The following is a 19,944-nucleotide window of genomic DNA, read 5'->3' as shown; positions in this document are numbered from 1 at the left end:
GTATAGATGTACAGTGATTGCTGTGTGTGCTGTGAACTGAACAAGTTGTGTGTGATGGCTGGGGAATTGTGCCCAGAAGATATGTTTTTTTATTTTTTTTCATAACGCAATACGCACCCTGCCTATAGGTCGATACGGCCCTTGCGACAGACGACAAACTGGAACACTGAAACCCACAAGGGACCGGGTGACAAGGCGATGGGTGGACAGGCCCTACCTATCAACGAGCGAAACGAGGGCTAGGGCATGGAGGCGGGCGGTGAGGCCGGGTGGACACTAAGGCTGCAAAACGGCTGATTGCCCTTTATCCCACCCATCCTCCCACCCCTCCTCCCACTACTAGGGGGGCCTTTTTTCTTTCTTTCCTTTGCCCATTTTCTCCCCCTTGGGCAGGCCTGCCGGTGTCGGGTAGGTGGGATTACAGAGGTTTGGTTACATTACTTGTTCAATTAGAAGGCACATAATTTGGCTACCTAACTAGACCGTAGCTCCGACACGTGCTAGGTGACCACTGAGCGATGACACACAAAGGAACTTGATAGTCACATATACATACCAACACAAGTATGGACGGTCTTGAATAGCCCACGTAGGGCCTATTAAGCACTCATCTACCCCCAGAACACATTCTGCACTTACGATTAACCCCATCCAGACAGTTAATAACTATGAATTGACTATTGACACAACAAACATAAACACTACGCTCTCTCCCTTTTCTCAGCCATGTCTTGCACGGAAAGTGGTGGAGCAATGAGGGTGCATAGGCAGAGGGGGGAGAGATAGGGAAGAAAAACGAGAAAAAAGAGGCTACTAACGTCTTGCTGAAACTGTATACTCAACATTGGTAACCCTCAGAAAATATGGTGATGCCTTTTTACAAGATGATATGTCAACTGTAAACCCTAAACCTTGACATCAGTTTGTGAAGATCATTGTGTCATTGCAAATCTGGTTTGTTATACTTATTTAAAAAAATAATAATGATAAAAAAAAAAAATGACAAAAAAAGAAGAAAAAAATGCATAATAGAGTAATATTTGTAATTTGCACCATTTTCATGATATTAATGTTTTTATTAGTTTTCTTTATATATCTTGTTATCATGAATTTGTTGATTATTTTATTTTTCTTTGTGTGTTTACCGTTTCTTTTTCTCTATATGCAGAAACATAATTTAGTTGATATGCCCTCTCTTTTCCTGGTTGCGGTTTAGTGTTGGATTGGCCTTTTGGTCCATAGGTGCTTGTAATCCCGCATTTACCACACCATAACAATAAAGCATATTGAAACCGGAGTGTGGTCTTGATAAAGTGTTTTGATACACGAAACAAGTTCATCGCTGACTGTTAGTCGCAATTGCGAGGAAGTTTGTCATTGAATGCAGTGTGTATTTAAAAAAAAAATAATAATTTGAATAAAAGTTTGTTTTAACATCGAAGTAGTGAGTAGTGCTTAATCACCGTGACAACTAGTATTTCTATATTTACATATAGTGTATACCACTGGATAATAATACCATTGTTTGGTTCTGAAGCATTTGTAAACCATTCCATCTTAGGTCTCATTCAAACTCTATTATGACATAAAACAGACAAGTGATGGGAGTGAGCGCAGGACTTCTCTTTTTGTATTTGTATTTACTTTGTATCACACAGCCTTGTTACAATGCTGCCGCCCATCCCATGTGTTCCCTATTAAGGGTTAATAAGTATATAGGGGTGTATATAAAAAAATACCCCTCTCTGTCTCATTAGAGATATCTTTGCCAGAAGCTCAAGGAAGCAGGCTGAAGGGTCAGTGTTAGGACCCGCTTAGGGGGGTCTGCCTTGACGTTGGCAGGCGGGAATTCCCTCCAATGGCCATTGGAGCAACTAAATGACCTCCATTTGTCTAAATATACATAGGGATTAAGGAGAGAGCGCATGTAACTTTTTTATTTTCTTTGATAAAACAGACAAAGACTGAGTACAATTTATAAAACACTATATATATATATATACATATATATATAGATATATATATATATATATATATATATATATATATACACACACACACACATTTATACATAATATGTATTATATACTCATAATCAAGTTGGCTTATAGATTTAAAGGTACATTATAGGGTCAGAAATACAAATATTTATTTCTGACACTATAGTGTTCAAAACACTGTTTAGCTTTCTAACCCCCCTTGCTCGTCATAAATAAGTAAAAAAGTACCCTAATTCTAGCACCACGCGTTTCCACCAGCGCTGGCACCGCCCCCGATCCGCCTCCTTGGCTGAAATAATCAAAACTGATGATCTCAGCCAATCCAATGCTTTCCCCTAGGAATGCATTGGAAGGCTATTGCACATGTGTGGAAATACACTGTGCTGGCCAGTCAGCATCTCACCTTAATATAGATGCATTGATTCAATGCATGTCTATGAGGAATGTTCAGTAAGTTGTGTAGCACTGACCTGGGAAGTGGCCATCTGAATGACTGTCTGAGGGAGATATGTAAACACTGCCTTTTTTCTGAAAAGGCAGCGTTTACACCAAAAAGCTACAGGGACTGACTATACTCACCAGAGCAACTACATTAATCTGTAGTTGTTCAGGTGACCATAGGATCCCTTTAATGGAAGGGTACATGACTCAGAATTTCACAGTTCTAAAGAGATTGATTTAGTGTTGAACATAAACAAATTGGAACATTATTATTAGAATAACATAATCAAACCGTGTCTGTTTTTCAAGGTCATTTCAGTGCCTCTTGTTTATCAGTTATCTCATTAATAAATTCATTTATTCGTTCAGTAACATAGAAATGGTGCTCCTTTACAAAAGGGCTGGTGTGGTTCTTTTCTACAAGATGGTTTAATAATACATTATAACACAAACAACTAGTGAGATAATACGCTTCTGCTGTGAATTTGTTTGATATTTAAGTCAAGACTTTCTTATTTTCTGACATAAGCACCTCCTCACCAACTGAAAGACATCCTTCGGTGGGATCATCCTGACTCCTCCCGAGTAATTCTGGGTGAAGGGATCATCACTGTCGCTATCACAGGATGATCGGCATTGTGGACCATGTAACAGATCATCCATTATCATATCTTCTGTCTCAGAGCCCTGGCGGGCACTCTCTGAGTCACGGTGAGAGACGCTGTAACTATGAGAGCTTACTTCTGATCTGGATCCCTGCAAAGTGTGAAGTGCAGAAAAGGCAAAAAAAATATGAAAAATGCAATGTATGAAAACAGCAAAGACTAATACATATTTCACTTCATACAACAACATCAAGCACTGCTCCATAGCAGGTTTCCCAAGTCATCTCTGCTGACTTCTTAGTGGAGAGAAGATATTAACAGTCTATACTGAGATAACTCTACCTGTGTGTACCAGTGTATATTTCAATGGATGTTCATTGATAGGACAGCTTGGAGCAATGTCCAATGGATAATTCTGTAAGTAAGGTTTAATGCTACCGTGGCACTCACAGCTATCTGGACCAAATGTCCCTTCCATTTGCTCCTAATTACCTTCTTTTGACCTTGCCCTTCCTAAAATGACAGGAGTCGTGACCTTTGCATCTTTTATACTGCACAAGTATCAATTCACAAACTGACGCAAGTTGAAAATGTCAGGGCCAAGTTCTAGTTACCAGACCAGTGCCCTTTCATGGTTTCCAGCCCTTAAGTACGCTCATATTTATTTTATTGATTTTTGTGGCTTTGTTACGGCTAGTCTTCTGTCTGATTTCTGTTACCTGGCTACATTTTTGTTCTTGAGTTTGGTATTATTCTAGGCTTAGTGTTTAGGTTCTCCTAGAACTGGTATTTCCTAATTCTGTGTAAGTGTGAAGCTCGAGGTCCAGTAATACACCCATATTTATTTCCTACTTTGCCTATGTTGAGTTGCTAACCTCCATCTTGTTGACAATTATCTCTAGGTTCATGTCATACTGTGTATTAGAAATAAAAAATCCAAACATGATGGATGAGAGTTAACTTTCATATTTCAAAGAACTGTAAACATACACCTTTAATAGATAACTATTAGAAAAAGTCTCAAATTTCTCACCTATAATATATACACAAAGTCAAATAATAAAGATATTTACATAACTGGTTAAAATTAATTAAACAAATGTTAAATATAATTTTATGCTATTTTTTTAATATACAATACCTGGCTAAGAACAGATCCCTCTTCTGAATCCACAGGACTCTCCGATTCCTGAGCAGGATGACTTTCACTTACTCTAATGTTCCTTTCCTGAATAAAATATAATAGTTCATAGCTTTATGATCACAGGAGGAAATAATATGAAACTGGACTAAAGGAGATTTCACCTACATTAGTGAGAGTTAGAGTTTCAATTATGAAATTCAATTAATCCCTGTAACGGATCGCCTGGCACCCCGACTTGGTACCTCCGTTAATGGATGCTCCTAGCGTTTCCTGAGGACTCCAAGCACTCTGGCAGACACCACAATCACCGAATCTGAGAAACCTTTAAATTCTCCCAAGCATATGAATGCTGTAGACCATTGAATAGGAACCATACAAATAGGCTTGTACTCCTAGCAGTCAACTGGAACAGCATGCAATAAATCCTTCCCCCAATAATGAGACGACACATCACTTTGAGGGTAAAACAGGAACTCTGGACTGGCTCATCCAGCCTGGCTTTTATTTCCAACTCACACATACAGGCCACACCCAGGGGGAGGCATAAAAGAACCAATTACATAGATGTTACCTCCCACACATCCCCTCCCCTTAGTGTGACACATAATCCCATTATGCATACAGTGTAAAATATACTTTTACATAACTTTCATAACTTTAAAACCATACATCACATTCACATAAAAATACATATCCACAATCAATCCATTCAGGGGAACAACATATTAAAAAATGGCATGAATCCGACCAGGGGTTAAAAAGTTACTAAAAGTATATTTTGTTCCTTTCTGGCTGGCAGAAAAACATCCCACAATGCACCCTGGTTTCCTCCCTTCTGCCCTGGAGTTAATTGGAGAAGTAATCCAATTACCCAGGACTAAAGGCAGACTCCATTAACCACATGGTTGCAAAACAACATAAAACACTTTAAAATACATAAAGTCACATTTACACATAACACACAGACATTTCACCTATCCCCAGATAGCTGGGATCTGCATGCACAAAACTACCGAATAGCGCGCAGATCCTACTCACACAGTACAATTGCCATGGAGCTAAAGTCTTTCCCATAGTCTTTCATTATATGAATAGGCTCCATGGTATGGCTATCTGGGGTATCACATTCCCATAAAGTCTGGTCCATAGTCCAAAGGCAAGAGGCGGGCAATCAGCCCCCTCCAAGGACACGTGGCGAGGTCGGTTTCGCCACAATCCCATCAAATGATCTATTCTTTTTACAAATCTGTAGATACAGGACTACAAAAGTTACAATTGTAAATATAAGATTGTTGTTTCAAAGAGAGCTAGCAGAAATCTGACTTGAGGCACAAGGGAAAATAGGTAGGTCTAGTTGGCTTCCTTTTAGATCAACAGGAAAAAGATTATTTTTTTTCGAGTTTAGTTTACACACAGAATTCAAATCTCGAAGCAATCCTTTTGCTGAATCAGTAGTAAAATGTCCCTATATAAAGATAATTTTTAATTTTCCCAGACAGCAATGACACAAACCTGTACATTCTTGTTACCAGTAGACTGCAGTTTCCTCCTGGTCAGATTGCAGCCATTATCACTTGATGCTCCGTCAATGCTTCTCCGAAGGTATAGCCTTTTGTTCCTTGAATCCAAGTCCTCCTCACTTGTAATATCATCGGAAATTTCATTCCCATTTTGTCTTGAATCACACTAGAAAAACATTACAAATGTTAAGACACACCACCACTTCATAATAAAATTCAGTCTCTATAATTTGTGGCATCTTTATTTTTATGTTTGTTTTTTGAGTTGCATGAGTGATTCTAAGGCTTTTTTTTTTAGTATATAATTAATTATTTTGTTAATGGATAGTTATTTAGCAGAAATATAATAAGGTCTGTTTGGTAATGAAATCTGTTGCTAATTAAAGGGAAACTATAGTGCCAAGAAAACAAAGGTGTTTTCCGGGCACTATAGCTCCCTTTAGTGCTTTTTTGGGGTTAAAAACCCCTTCTGTCACTTACCTTAATCCAGCGTCGATGTCCCCCGTCTGGTGACCTAATGTGCATGCGCTACAATGGCCACACTTGCATTAGTACTTCCCCCATAGGAAAACATGTATAATGCTTTCCTGTGGGGGTTTGGGTGATGCTGGATGTCTTTATGCATAGCGTGAGGACATCCAGCTGAAGTTAACCCTCAAAAGTTCATTATTGCAGTTTATTAAAAACAGTGACGAGTAAAGTGTGTATAGTGAGTAATGGCTCAATAATGGAGTTAGAATAGTCTCTTTACCAACCTCAGGAAACACTGAAATAACTTAATTATTGATTCTTGTGGGGATCATTACTCTCTATTGCTATATACACTTTTCTTTTTACGGTTTTAATGTGTTTTGGTTGGTTGTGAGAACACCTTTGTTTAAAGCTGCACGTGCACTTGAACTTCACTTTGAATATATTTTAGAAGTGCATTTTATGGCACTTTTTAACACTGAAACATGATGTTTATATCGGTTTATATCTGTTAAGAAAAGAGAAATGTCATAGTACAATAAGTAATACACAGTACAGTAAATACAGTACCCATCTCCATCTGTACTTGCTGTGAAATTGGCATCCTGTATTCTATGCTATTATTAATAATAATATATTTGTTTACTTTACACTCAGCCAGTGGTATTTTTATCAGAATTTTCAGTTCAATACCTCAATGGTAAGATGATGCGTCAGCAATGGCATTAAAACTGTATTCCTAACATAATAGTGTTCCTCTGCCAACACGTCCCCCCTACATCCCCACTCCCCACGGCCACGAAAGGGCTGAACCCCTTCTTAATTATTTACCTGATGCCAGTGCAGAGGTCCCTTGGCATTGGATTGAACTCCTCCTCAGCGCGATTCAAGAAACATGCAAAGCGTGAGGATTAAACTCTGTGAAACTGTTGGAAGCACATCTAGTGATAGACAGCCACTAGAGGTAGTCTTAACCCTGCAATGTAAACACTGCAGTTTCTCTAAAACAACAATGTTAACATTGCAGGGTTAAGCGTACAAGGTCACTGCACCCAGACCACTTCAATGAGATGCCCCTAGTGCCCCTTTAAGCTAATAGCTGCTACTTTGGTCTTATTTCATTCTCTCTCTGACACACTGATTGCTGTGTGTTAATCTGTTACCGGAGTGTCACCCTCTGTTCAGCCAACGCACACATCTTTATGTGCAGACCACTCGCTTTCCCATTCACGATGTTGCTCTGTTTTAAAATTAATTTCTCTATTCTATTAATTTATGTATTCATCTGTATTTTCTTTCTTTCCTTTCTAGCTATATTCCTTTCCAACTGTCTTGTTTGCCTATTTTGGAATTAGATTACCAAATGGAGACATCTATTATAAAGGTGCAGAAGATAAAAACTGCACTAAGAATTTATTTAATGCTTATCATAACAACCAGTGTTTCAATTTGGCTTATCTGAGGAGCAGATGTATCACAATAGGTTTATTTTGAAGAAGCACAGCTGTACTGGCTTTCAGGTGCCCAAAATGACCTAATTCTGTTATAACATTAATCATTAGTGCATGAATAAACAATAACTAAGAATAATAAAGAATACGGTACTAAAATTGCTTGGCGTCACAATATGGCAATATATTATTCTGATGTTTTGAAAAAAAACATTCATTTAGAAATTCAGTGTTTGTCTATGCAGCTGGTTACATGAGGGAAATGGAAGGTTAAAGGGTCTTTGGGTAAAGTACAGTTCAGACATTGTAATTATCTGTTCTCTCTCAAACTTTACTTGCTTCATGGATTTCAAAAGGAAGTTGGAAACTTAAACTGTGCTTGTTATACAGGCTATATCCTGTTAACCACCTTTAATGCGATTTGCAGGAGCCTTTTATTATTAAGAACCAAAACAACTATAGTTTATTGTAGCCATTTTGGTGTATATATCATGCCCCTACAGTCTCACCGCTTAATTCTCTGCCATTTAGGAGTTAAATCACTTTGGTTTCTGTTTATGCAGCCCTATGCACACCTACCCTGGCTGTGGGTCACACAGCCAACACAGCCAATTAATAGCGCCTTAGGGATGACCTCCAGTCCAAAATAAGAGTTAGCAGATATGTAAAACAAGAGCATAGGATACGGAATATAATATAGTATGTCTATAATATTGGTGAGATAGATAAAAGAATTGCACTTACAACTTTTGGAGCTGATAATCAAGCCTTTGGACATGCTTGGTGTCTTGGTCCAGTGGGAGTGCACAGGTGATATAGAATGAGAACAGAATACATCTCCGATATAGTGTATAGTATATTATGTATACCAAATTGGAGTGAATGTGAATTTTTGCATGTGCACTCACAATTAATCTTTGAGCCTGTTAGTGGCTCTCAATGGCAGGCTTATATGGGAGCGGTCCAACACTCTTGGATGTTCAGGCGTTCGCACTATTTGATGTGCAGAAATGTAGCAACAATGTCTCACCAATATGGAATATATTACCATATACATCTTGCTTCACCTTTGTGTGTGAGCTTGTGGCCACTATACTGCTCGTTATACAATAAGAGAGATCTCTTACACTTCCACATGATGCCCCCTTCTCATCCCTTTAGTTTTAAATAAATAAATAAATAATAATAATAATATTTCAGTTTGCCAGTTTGGTTTGTTGGGCCCATATTGCCTTTGAGAATGTATGGCAGCCGAATAAGAATTATCCCCGTCATGGCATACCATTTGCCTTTTTCTCCATAAAAACTGCACTTTTACTGATATCATCATCATTATACGTTTAAATATATATAATATTTAGTTAGGCGTAGGCATTATATTGATTTTATTTTATTATTACATGTTTGGGAGACTGCCTGACCACCCAGTACAGCTTACAGCAGGTCCAGTCATCTGATCACAATTTCATCACGATAACATGGCCCAGAAAAGGTGGATAGGCTGCAGGGGGACGGCCTGGGTTGTCAAGCAGTTACCCTGGTATGTATCGGTGCGGTAGGTATACCTCGCCGGGTGTCCCAATCTAAGGGGAATAGTATGCCGCCCTACAGTGTAAAAGCCTACATTTTGCAGGACGGCATATTATTGCCGTCATCAATTTTTATTAAAATATTATAGTGCTAGAGCACACCTGCCATCCCAATGAGCTATTCTACAGCTCACTCAGAAATATTGGAAAGCAGCAATGACATGCACACTCAATAAAAAACATGTTTTATACTTTTTATACTTACCTAGTCATTTACCCCCAACTTGCTTCCCGGGTATCTTCAACATCCCAGGACGGGGATCCTACCACCTAAGGCTCATTACACTAGAGCAAGTCCTGCTCTAGAAAGTGTAAGTACATTTCCATTCACATATACACCAATGGACATCTTTCTGCTTCTGTTTTCTACATTGCACAAGAAATATCCAACTGGGAAAACTTCTACCATCTATATCTGCATATATCCTTAGACAAAGATTGTACTATCTTTGCATAATACAGCAGAGCTCTTGGTTAGATCTGAAAAATGTGAGTTAACTACCTACACAAACCTGCCAAAATTTGCACTTTATTTATACTTTATATCACTATTATTTGTTTCTGTTTTCTTTTTGAGGTTGCTAATGTCAAAATATCCTGATAGGAATATATTCGGCCAATATTGCACATAGAAGTCTTTGGAGCGGTGTTGCTTTGTTCTCTTTTGTTCCATATCTATTAAATAGTTTAAAACAATAAAACAAAAGGAAACAGACTGCTCCTTTAATCCATGGCTCCCAAATGCTCACCTCTACTCCTGTGTTTATTAACAAAGCTTTTATCTATTCAAGATTCACTTTCTACGCTTTATACTAAGTCAAGATTTGGGTTTTTAAGCATTTAACATCCCTTCTACCTGATTATTTTCCCCACCAGGTACATCAGATTTAAACGCTCCACAGTGGGTTCCATTCTTGTAGTGAGACTCTTCTCCCTTTCCAGTGTACGTTGTATATCCAACATTATCTACATGATTTGTCTTCTTTGGCAATGTCTTCCTTTTTGCCCTGTGTGAGGCAAACACATGTTAATAAGAAACAGAGGTAGACAGAAACCTTGGGTTATATTTTTAAACGTTTATTACATTTAATGAAAACTTATGATGTTTTTTAAATGATAAATATTGATTTTTTTGAGAAAATGAAATGTAAAAAAATCTGAATGAGCAGCTATGTTGGGTGTTAAAAAAAAATCCCAAGGAAAACTATTACATAAATATGAAAAAAACAAATAGGTTAACTTCACAATAACACCCCAAACAGTGAAAACAAATATATAAATAAAGTGGGATCTAAATGGTATCACACACCATCACCAACATAAAACGTAATACATACAAACTGCAGAGTAGTGGAACCAAAATATTACAGGTGGGAGCCCTTCTGGGTTATATCACAAGATAAGGATTCACTGAAAATATTAGAACCAACGCTGCATAGTGTAAGACAGTTTGAAACACAAGAAAATGAGAGGTATAAAATGCCCTTACAAAATTGGGAAACTTTTAAAGTTTTTTTTCCCCCATCTGTGCTGCAATTGCTTAACTGTATTCTGTGTACAAAATGTAGATAAAATTAGGTACATCCCCGCCTCTAGTGGTCTATGAAGAAAGTATGCAGAAGGATCCTTCAAACTTGGAATTGCCATAAGACCAGCAGGTGAAGTCTGTGAAATACATTGGATTTTATGGATATTCTATTTCTTTTTTATTTTTGGTACTATTGTGTTGTGTATTGGCTTTACCTGCTGGTCTTGAGAGGATTTTTTTGTTAATTTTGTTTAGTTTTTCGTCAAAACATTTGGTGATTTGACAAAAAATAGGGCTCTCACTAGCACCCAGACACTACTGAATTTTAACTTCCCTGCTATCATTATCAGATTCATGCAATCTTAAATGAATACTCTAAGGACCATAACCACTACAACCCGTGCCTCCTATTGTAAGGGGTCAAATTGTTTTAGAACGGTTTCACTTCTCAGCACCAACAGGGTCAATTCCTGTAGCTTAACATAACATATTTGCTTAGCTATAAGTAAAAACGCACTTGTTTCTTAAAGTTGCACAGAATATGATGTTAGGAGTGGCATTAACCCAGTACCTTTGTGTTGCACATACTAACACAAAATCTCTGTCTAAAGACAGAATTAATTTCTGGGCTCTGAATGGTTTTCAGATACTGACAATGAAATCTGTCTTTGTCCTTTGTCCACAGTGTTCTTATCAGAGCGTTAATAAAGATAACGGCAGGAACTGATGTGAAAGCACCTGTTAAAAAACACTGAAAGCAAGCACACAAAGAATTTCAAAGAAATCCTAAAAGGATTAACACTTAAAGGAACACTTCAATTTAAAAAAAATATTTTCTTAAATAAAATTGCTTCTTTTTCTTTTTTTAAATTGGTTAATTCCTATTTGATTTAGATTTCTGCTGGATGGTGTCTTCCGAGCCCCAAAGCCGTTCAGAGCCCCACCTTCGGCTCCTCTGGACCTCATAATATGATGGTCCTAAGCAGTCAAAGACTGTGCCCCATACCTTTTTGAATCAATGACTCTCTCTCCCCTTCTTTACGGCCCTCTCGGGCAGCACCTTAGCCTGGCGAAGGTCCCTTAAGCCCTTCACCTCACTCCTCAGACAACACACGATACCATACTGCTTGCGCCCAACGTGATCCCTACTGGTCCTCAAAGGGGAAGACAAGCACGAGATATTCGACCCACAAGGTGCACAAAATATACTGGCTACTCTGGGACTATCTCAAAATTTCTTACACACAACCGAACCTCGAGGCACCAGCAGACCACCTCAGGGCCGGGATTTGGAGAGAGGGACGGCATTTGTTCCGCGACAGCCCAGACAGGGCTCCCACGCAGCAGCTATCACCTGAGGCCGTCACAGAGCCCTAGAACCACAATCCCTTGACAGCTCCTGAGACATCTCCCGAATAGTCCCATGTGTGCCTCAGCCAGCAAAAGAAAACGGCTGAACGAACCAGAAGTACATTGCGCTGTTACTCAGCCCCAGAGAAGAAGTAGCAGATGGAGTTGGAAACGTCTCACCGACCTGACGAACTTTTAAATGATTTGTTTTGCTTTCTTCTTGTCTTTCCTTTCCTTTCCACTGTTATGTCTTTCAATTTTTAGTTAACTTCCTTAGCCTCGGCCGGCTTCTAAACACAAATTATAGGCGCAAAATCTCTCACCCCCCTCCCCCTTGTTGCCTAGGGGTTATTGGGCACCATTAGCAATCCTGCTACCCCCCGCACAACAGTAATCAGGGCCACCTCACAGATCAGACCAGCCCACCTGAATCCAGAGAACCCGCATAGCACTAAGATTGCTGTCAACACCGAATAAGGTCACCAGGCCCACTCTAAGCCATGACACCGCAATGATCTGCAGCCACTACCCGGCTCTTAATTTCCAACTCACATGGTCCTGGACTTACCTTGCGCACCTATCACCTAGCTAGTGGGAGACGGCCTTACTTTAACACAACTTGTTACATGTTATCATAAATGATATACTCTCTTAAAGTTTGAATACTCCTATATTTTAAGCACTGCGTCAATTTAATCTTATAGGCAGCCCATTAACTCAGCAAGTTCAGGGCTTCTGTCCTTACATACAATCTTTGACTTTAATTTGCCAGATGTGTCTCTGAACCTCATGCCTCCTTTATGTTAAGCCTTGCCTGCCTAGGCCCCATGTTACTAATGTTAGACAGGATTGCCTAGCATGTTTGTTTACCTTTTACTTTAAAAAAAAAGTGCAACGTTTATATATGCCATGCTTTATAAAACGATGTGTGTCATTGAATAACTTCTATGCTGTTCTGGCATAGCAAGTACTAATGCTCCTACCTATCTGCACTGGAAAAATAAAGAATGTTTAAAAAACAAAAAAACTAAATTGTACAATTGTAATAGCAAAAACGCAATTTATCTAATATACCACGAGGTGCTAAAATGACGAAACACAATGTTTTTCTCAAAGTATAACCCTGTCAGCTAAAAGAGCCAGACAGTGAGTAAATACATCTGTGTCAATAAAAGATAAGAACACAGATAAGACAAGTATGTGTTAATTAAAATACGTGTACAGCAAACATACATATTTTGCTATGAGGTATATAAATTAAGTTTAATTATATACAAAAATAGAAATATAGTGTGAAAGATCCTAAGTTAGCAATTTACATATATAGAAACTATATACATATAAACATGTAATTAGCAATAGAGAAAAAGTAAGTAGACAGCTTAAATATCCTGAAATTGCCATAACGCTTAGGTGAGCAAGGACACATAGGTTTTAGACCAAAGTCCACAATTAGAAAAAAGAAGAAACCAAAGCATCTTACAATTTAACATTCCTAAATTGTCCTGAACAAGGTTTAACCTTATAAGGTAATAGCTGGTAACATTCCTGATGTAGACCAACACCTTCACCTGCTGTTTAAGACATATAGGAATATATATTAAAATGACGTCAACAGCCATTAACATAATGACTTGCCCCAAAATTTCATTGGACCAGGTCAGAAGGTTAACAGATAAGGAATGACATATAACCCCATGATATACACACAAGGGACAGACAGAAAGAGATAGACACACAGAAGGAGAGACACACACACAAGGAGAAAGGAGATGACGGACAAGAAGACTTCTTGAAACAATCTTAAAAATAACATCCAGAACCTCTATCGGTTAATATAAGCCAATTATACGAATTATAAAATTACGTAACTAAAAGCTAATATTTTCTGGGTAAAAGCTGATTCGAAATCGGCCAGATTGGATTTCATGATAGCTCATGATAAAGACTGATATCTCAAACTGCAGACTGGAATATTAATCTAAATCGTGAAATAAAAATAGAACATCAAGAGTTACCCAGGAATATTATCATATAACAATCAAGGAAATATTTATCCGATAAGAACTGTTTTAATTAAACCTGCAAGAATTTAGTTACTGGATGAATTAATCATAATTAATTACAGTGAAACAGTACTGAGCTGGTTAACATTATGTGCTAGCTGGTAAAACATTGTCTTAGAACTTTGTGTATAGATCACCTGAGTAAATAACAAACTCTGTCCAGCTAAGTCTAACGAATGCTGTTTACAATAAGCAAACTATCCACATGTGTTTGTAAATTGTACTAAGAAGTAAAAAGCTAAGATTGTATTTTAAGATCCTGAAAAATTCTGTCTTTAAATTATAATAATCCATATGCTGATAAACTCATATGGTTCCTTATAATTTAACAAATAGTAATATTCCATTTGCTGATTGTCTCAATCGATAGTGTATGAAGAACATATTCCATATACTAACCCGGTTAATTGAATTTGTCATGAACGAACAATCCTATTACTCTAAAGAGTTTAAAATCGTTACTGAGATTGTGAAATAAAAATAGAACATCAAGAGTTACCCAGGAATATTATCATATAACAATCTGTGATAATCTATGATACTGTACTATGCCATATCGATTTCAATATTATTGAAAAACTATTTACCAATTACCATGTATAATTACACTAATTGACAAAAATATTATAATTTTTATAAAAAGTTGTGATATTAATATATGAAATATTAAATTTGAACAACGTACTCCAGGTCTAAAGAGTTAATATAGTGAGTAACTCTTTGCTTTAAACAACAAATGGGAATAGTGCGAATAAATTATCAACCCGTGATATTTTAATAAAAATTATTAATTTTAATAATTTTTATGAAAATATTTTTAATTAAGGAAAATTCATTAAAACTAATTAACCGCCATAAATATCCTCACACCTTGCCTTCAATCCAGTGCCACCACTTTCTCCGCTTTGTGGGTGTTACTCTTCTTGTAACAGTGGCGCTGACACACTGGCTGTGTTGCCAGCATCTGCCTGAACGGAGCGATGTCCTTCACTCCATTCCTATACTCCCGAATCAGAGCTAGCAGTGCTGGCTAGGGAGTTACCATAGCAACGAGAGCACATGCGCTGTGGTTGCTATGTGTGGAGATTAGAAGAATTGCCTGTGGGAGCACTTTTCTGCTCTCTCTTGTCAGTCAATTTTGTCTAACAAGTGGGAAAATTTGAAAATAGGTCTGGCTCCCAATCTATACATTTGCTAGTAGATTAGCCGCATTAATTAAATTGTCATGACAGGTGCTCTTTATTAAATATATGACACACTTTTAAGATGATATGCAGAAGGATTTCTTTAGATTCTTTTTTTTTTTTTGCCTAGGAATATCTTTTTTTTATCTCTGCCTTCAGATAACAATGATACAAATCAGCTGTTTGAAATATAACAGTGAGCTTTGCTAATAAAGTATGTAGGCTCCTATAATGTGTGTAATGAAAGAAATTAGAACACATTTATGTCTTATAGGCTTCTTGAAATGTGTTTCCCTTTGGGGTTTAAATCCAAAACAGTGTTAAATACTATGTTGAAAACGTAATTTGCTCAATTTAGGAGATTACGTATACATTTTATAGATATAGATGAAGTGGATACTTTTACCAATTACAGTTGCCATATCTACCATATATTTCTGGAAACATATCACACATACATATTGATGGACAGCACAAGAAATGTAACTTGGAATTCTAATGCCACAAGAGAAAATTCAAGTCATTAGACACAGATAAATTCGGCATCAATTGGGGTCTACTTATTCCCGGCTAGGACTTATCACGTGATGCCCATTAGCATAAAACAGTTATATGAATCCAGGGAAATAAGGTGAATATGCTAAAGGTAATTACAATTTGGACATTTTTATTAAACACCAACTTTCATCCAATCTGATCAAATTAATCAATATGCCACGTTCAGAGATTACAGTTTACCTACTTTTTAGCTGGGGGACGGCACACAGGAAGAGCAATGATTAATTCCTATGTTTAATTAGCCCTACTAATCCCCAATTCTTTTTGTCTGGAAATAAATGAGTCTATAATTTATTTAAAACATAGGATGCATATATAACACATTAACACAGGATAAAGCACTGATTTCATGTATAGGTTATATAGCCTGTTAATCTGTTTCATGTTCGTCTATTACAGAAATTAGGGGGGATATAACATTTTAGAGATTACATGTGATAATTTAGCAGTTCAGATAGGGTATGAACTACTTGTATAAGGCAAATGTATAATATATGTGGCAACATTTATTTTCTTTCCTCTAATATTAGGTATGGAAAAAATAGATATATAAAAGTGGCTAAATTCCCTGCTTATGTAATTTTGTATGTTGCTCTGGCTTATAAATGTATCTCTCTGCTTGGGGGGGGGGGGGGGGAACAGCATTAGAGCAAAGGAGAAGGTAGGTGGTATGTTCTGTAAGAACCCATAGATGTATTGATTTTTTTCCACATGTAAATGAAATTCGAAAAATAGTCTGCAGCTTTTACAAGCTGTATTTATTTATTTATTTTCCATTTACCCCCCAAATAATACAAGCAGGGAAAAAAAATACATGCATGTTTTCTTTGGGATTTATAGTAATCTAGGTGGAAAAAAACTAAAGTCCATCAAATCACCCTTTATATCAGCAAACAGTCAACTTATATCTACTAAATTGTTAATAAAAAAATAATAATAATGCTTTGTTGATTAATGGCTATTTTTTAAGTCCACATAAAATACACATCAAATGAAATCCTACCAGTCTGAGTTTTCTGTGCGCATTATAGGTATTATATGAAATAAATTCATAAAAATGCAAACATATGTAGGTCGCATAAATCATGATACAATTACACAGCAAAGGAAGGAAATCATTACAATTACAAAAGATTAGCATTCATTTTTGATCATTGAATAAATGTCATTTTGTTTTCAATACACTATTTATTTCACTGGTGGGACCTGATCTAGATGTCAGTCTCATAAATTATTAAAGAAACTGTAAACAACTGTTTTATTATTTTAGTATTAAATTACATTTATAATCTGAATAAATTTGGTTTCTTTAACATGTCTACTGTCATGGTGAAACTGCATACCATCGAATAAGTAGAGATATGAACCCAAGACATTTATACATGCTAATGGTCAAGTTATGAAAAGTGCTGCCTGCTAGTTGTAACATTCACATGTGGAAGAATTAATGGAACACTGTAGAGTTAGGGAATAAAAACTGTATTCCTAACACTATAGTATCTCTCTGCCCCCATGCCCTCCCCCACCCCCAGCCAGCCATGTAGCGGGTTAAAAATCTTTTTAAAGATTTACCTGATTCCAGTACCAATGTCTCTCGATGCTGGGTCAGGCTCCTCCTCCATCGACATCAGCTTACGAGGGGAGACTAATGAGCATGCACAGCATGCATTTGGCCTTCTTCATAGAAAAGCAGTTATTTTCTCTGGGATTTTTCAACATGATGGATATCCTCATGCAGGGGCGGACTGACCGGTCGGGCACTTCGGACATGGTCCGAGGGCCCGGCCGGGAGGGGGGGGCCACCGCCAGTGCCGCCATCAGGGGGCCCGGCGGCAGGGCCAGATTGCTGCACCGCGGCATCTGGGGACTGTGGTAGGTGCCACCGGTTGGCCGGTCCGTTGGCACACTGAGGGGGCCGGCCGGGGTACATGCTGGAGCTGCCGGGCCGGGTGGCAGCCTCGCCGGTCCGGCGGCACTCCTGTCCTGTCAGTAATGCTGAGGACGGAAGGAGGGAGGAGCATGTCTCCCTCTCATGCTCCTGTGCTGGGAATTGTGGGAACCGCAAAGGAGCATGAGAGAGAGACATGCTCCTCCCTCTTTCCGTCCTCAGCGTTACTGACAGGACAGGAGTGCCGCCGGACCATCGAGGCTGCCACCCGGCCCGGCGGCTCCAGCATGTACCCCGGCCGGCCCCCCCTTGTCTTCTGTCGGTAAATGGGAGGGGGGGGAAATAAAATAGAGAGGGAAGAGGGAAGAAAGAGACAGTGGGAAAATAGGGAGACACAGGGGGAGGGGAAGGAAAGAGACAGAGGGGGGTGGGGAGAGAGTGACACAGGGAAAGGAGGGAGAAAGAGACTGGGGAAGAGTGATACACAGGGGAAGAAAGAGGGGGAATAGAGAGATGGTGGAGGGGGGAGAAAGAGAGAGGGGAAGAGAGATACACAGGGAAAGGGGGGAGAAAGAGACAGAGGGGACGAGAGACACAGGGAGAAAGGAGAGACACACACAAGGGGAGGGGGAGAAAGAGGCAGAGGGGGGAGAGAGTGACACGGAAAGGAGGGAGAAAGAGACGGGGAAGAGTGAGACACAGGGGGAGAAAGAGAGATGGTGGAGGGGGGATAAAGAGACAGAGGGGAAGAGAGATGTGGGGTAGAGAGAGACACAGGGAAGGGGGGAGAAAGAGACAGAGGGGACGAGAGACACAGGGAGAAAGGAGAGAAACACACACAAGGGGAGGGGGAGAAAGAGGCAGAGGGGGAATAGAGGCTGGGAAGGAGAGGGGAGACATGGACACAGAGGAGCAGTGAGGGGGAGAAAGAAACATACAGAGGGACTGGGGGAGACAAAAAGGCACACAGAGGGGCTGTATATATCATTGGTGGACCCCCCCAGCCGATCTCTCTCCCCGGTCTGCAGACACCGTGCAGGCAGCCGGCAGAGGAGGGAGGAAGAGAGGACCTGGGAGCTTAGCATGCAGCTCCTCTGGGTCCTTCTCACGCGAGCATAGAGCGTTGCCGCAGTTACCACGGCAATGCTCCGGCTCTCACGAGAGTGAACTCTACCCCTGGAGCTACGGGCTAGAGTTCACTCTCAACACTGTGAACACCAGGGATTCCTGGTGGTCGCAGTAGTGAGAGTGAACTCTAGCCCCATACACACACACCATACACATTCACTCACTGCCCCCCCACACACACCCCATACATATTCACACACTGCCCCCCCACACACACACTGCCCCCATACACACCATACACATTTACACACATTGCCTCACACACACACTGCCCACCAATACACACACAAACCCCCATACACAGCCCCCCATACTAACATTGCCACACACACCCTACAAATTCACACACTACACCCCCCACACACACACACTGAACATTTCACACACACTGCACCCCTCACACATTGCACCACTGCTCCTATACCCTACTACAGCCCCATATCCCAGCAGACCCCAGGTAAGTTTTTAAACTGTTCTTAAACGTTTTGACTACTTACTCTGGGAGGGGGTCCCGGCCCTCCTGGCACCATAACCACTACACAGAGCAGCAGTGGGTATTGTGCATGGATTATATCTTTAAATAATCTACACGTGCCCCCGTAGCCAACCAGGCCACCAGCCAGCCAGCCCACAGGCCAGCAGCCAGCCACAGGCCAGTAGCCAGCCCACAGACCTACAGCAAGCCACAGGCTTACAGCCAGCAAGCCCAAAGCCTGCCAGTCGCAGCCAGCAAGCCACAGCCTGCCAGCCGCAGCCAGCAAGCCACAGCCTGCCAGCCGCAGCCAGCAAGCCACAGTCTGCCGGCAGTAGCCAGCAAGCCCACAGTCTGCCGGCAGTAGCCAGCAAGCCCACAGCCTGCCGGCAGTAGCCAGCAAGCCCACAGCCTGCCGGCAGTAGCCAGCAAGCCCACAGCCTGCCGGCAGTAGCCAGCAAGCCCACAGCCTGCCGGCAGTAGCCAGCAAGCCCACAGCCTGCCGGCAGTAGCCAGCAAGCCCACAGCCTGCCGGCAGTAGCCAGCAAG

General features: G+C 39.8%; 1 protein-coding gene across 2 annotated transcripts in view; it reads right to left on the bottom strand.

Moving 5' to 3' along the window:
- PHTF1 (putative homeodomain transcription factor 1) overlaps positions 1-19,944 on the bottom strand; it is a 120,238-nt gene that overhangs the window by 46,619 nt on the left and 53,675 nt on the right. For both annotated transcript variants that reach the window (XM_063450632.1, XM_063450638.1), the window contains 4 exons: positions 10,078-10,228; positions 5,703-5,876; positions 4,188-4,274; positions 2,982-3,197 (listed from right to left, as the gene is read on the bottom strand). In XM_063450632.1, coding sequence (XP_063306702.1) covers positions 2,982-3,197; positions 4,188-4,274; positions 5,703-5,876; positions 10,078-10,228 — 628 coding nt within the window. The remainder of the gene's footprint in view (positions 1-2,981; positions 3,198-4,187; positions 4,275-5,702; positions 5,877-10,077; positions 10,229-19,944) is intronic.

Source organism: Pelobates fuscus, chromosome 1 (genome assembly GCF_036172605.1).
Source record: "Pelobates fuscus isolate aPelFus1 chromosome 1, aPelFus1.pri, whole genome shotgun sequence".
NCBI classification, from domain to species: Eukaryota; Metazoa; Chordata; class Amphibia; order Anura; family Pelobatidae; genus Pelobates; species Pelobates fuscus.
The sequence above is the reverse complement of the archived record's forward strand: the minus strand, read 5'-3'. Positions and strand labels throughout refer to the sequence as shown.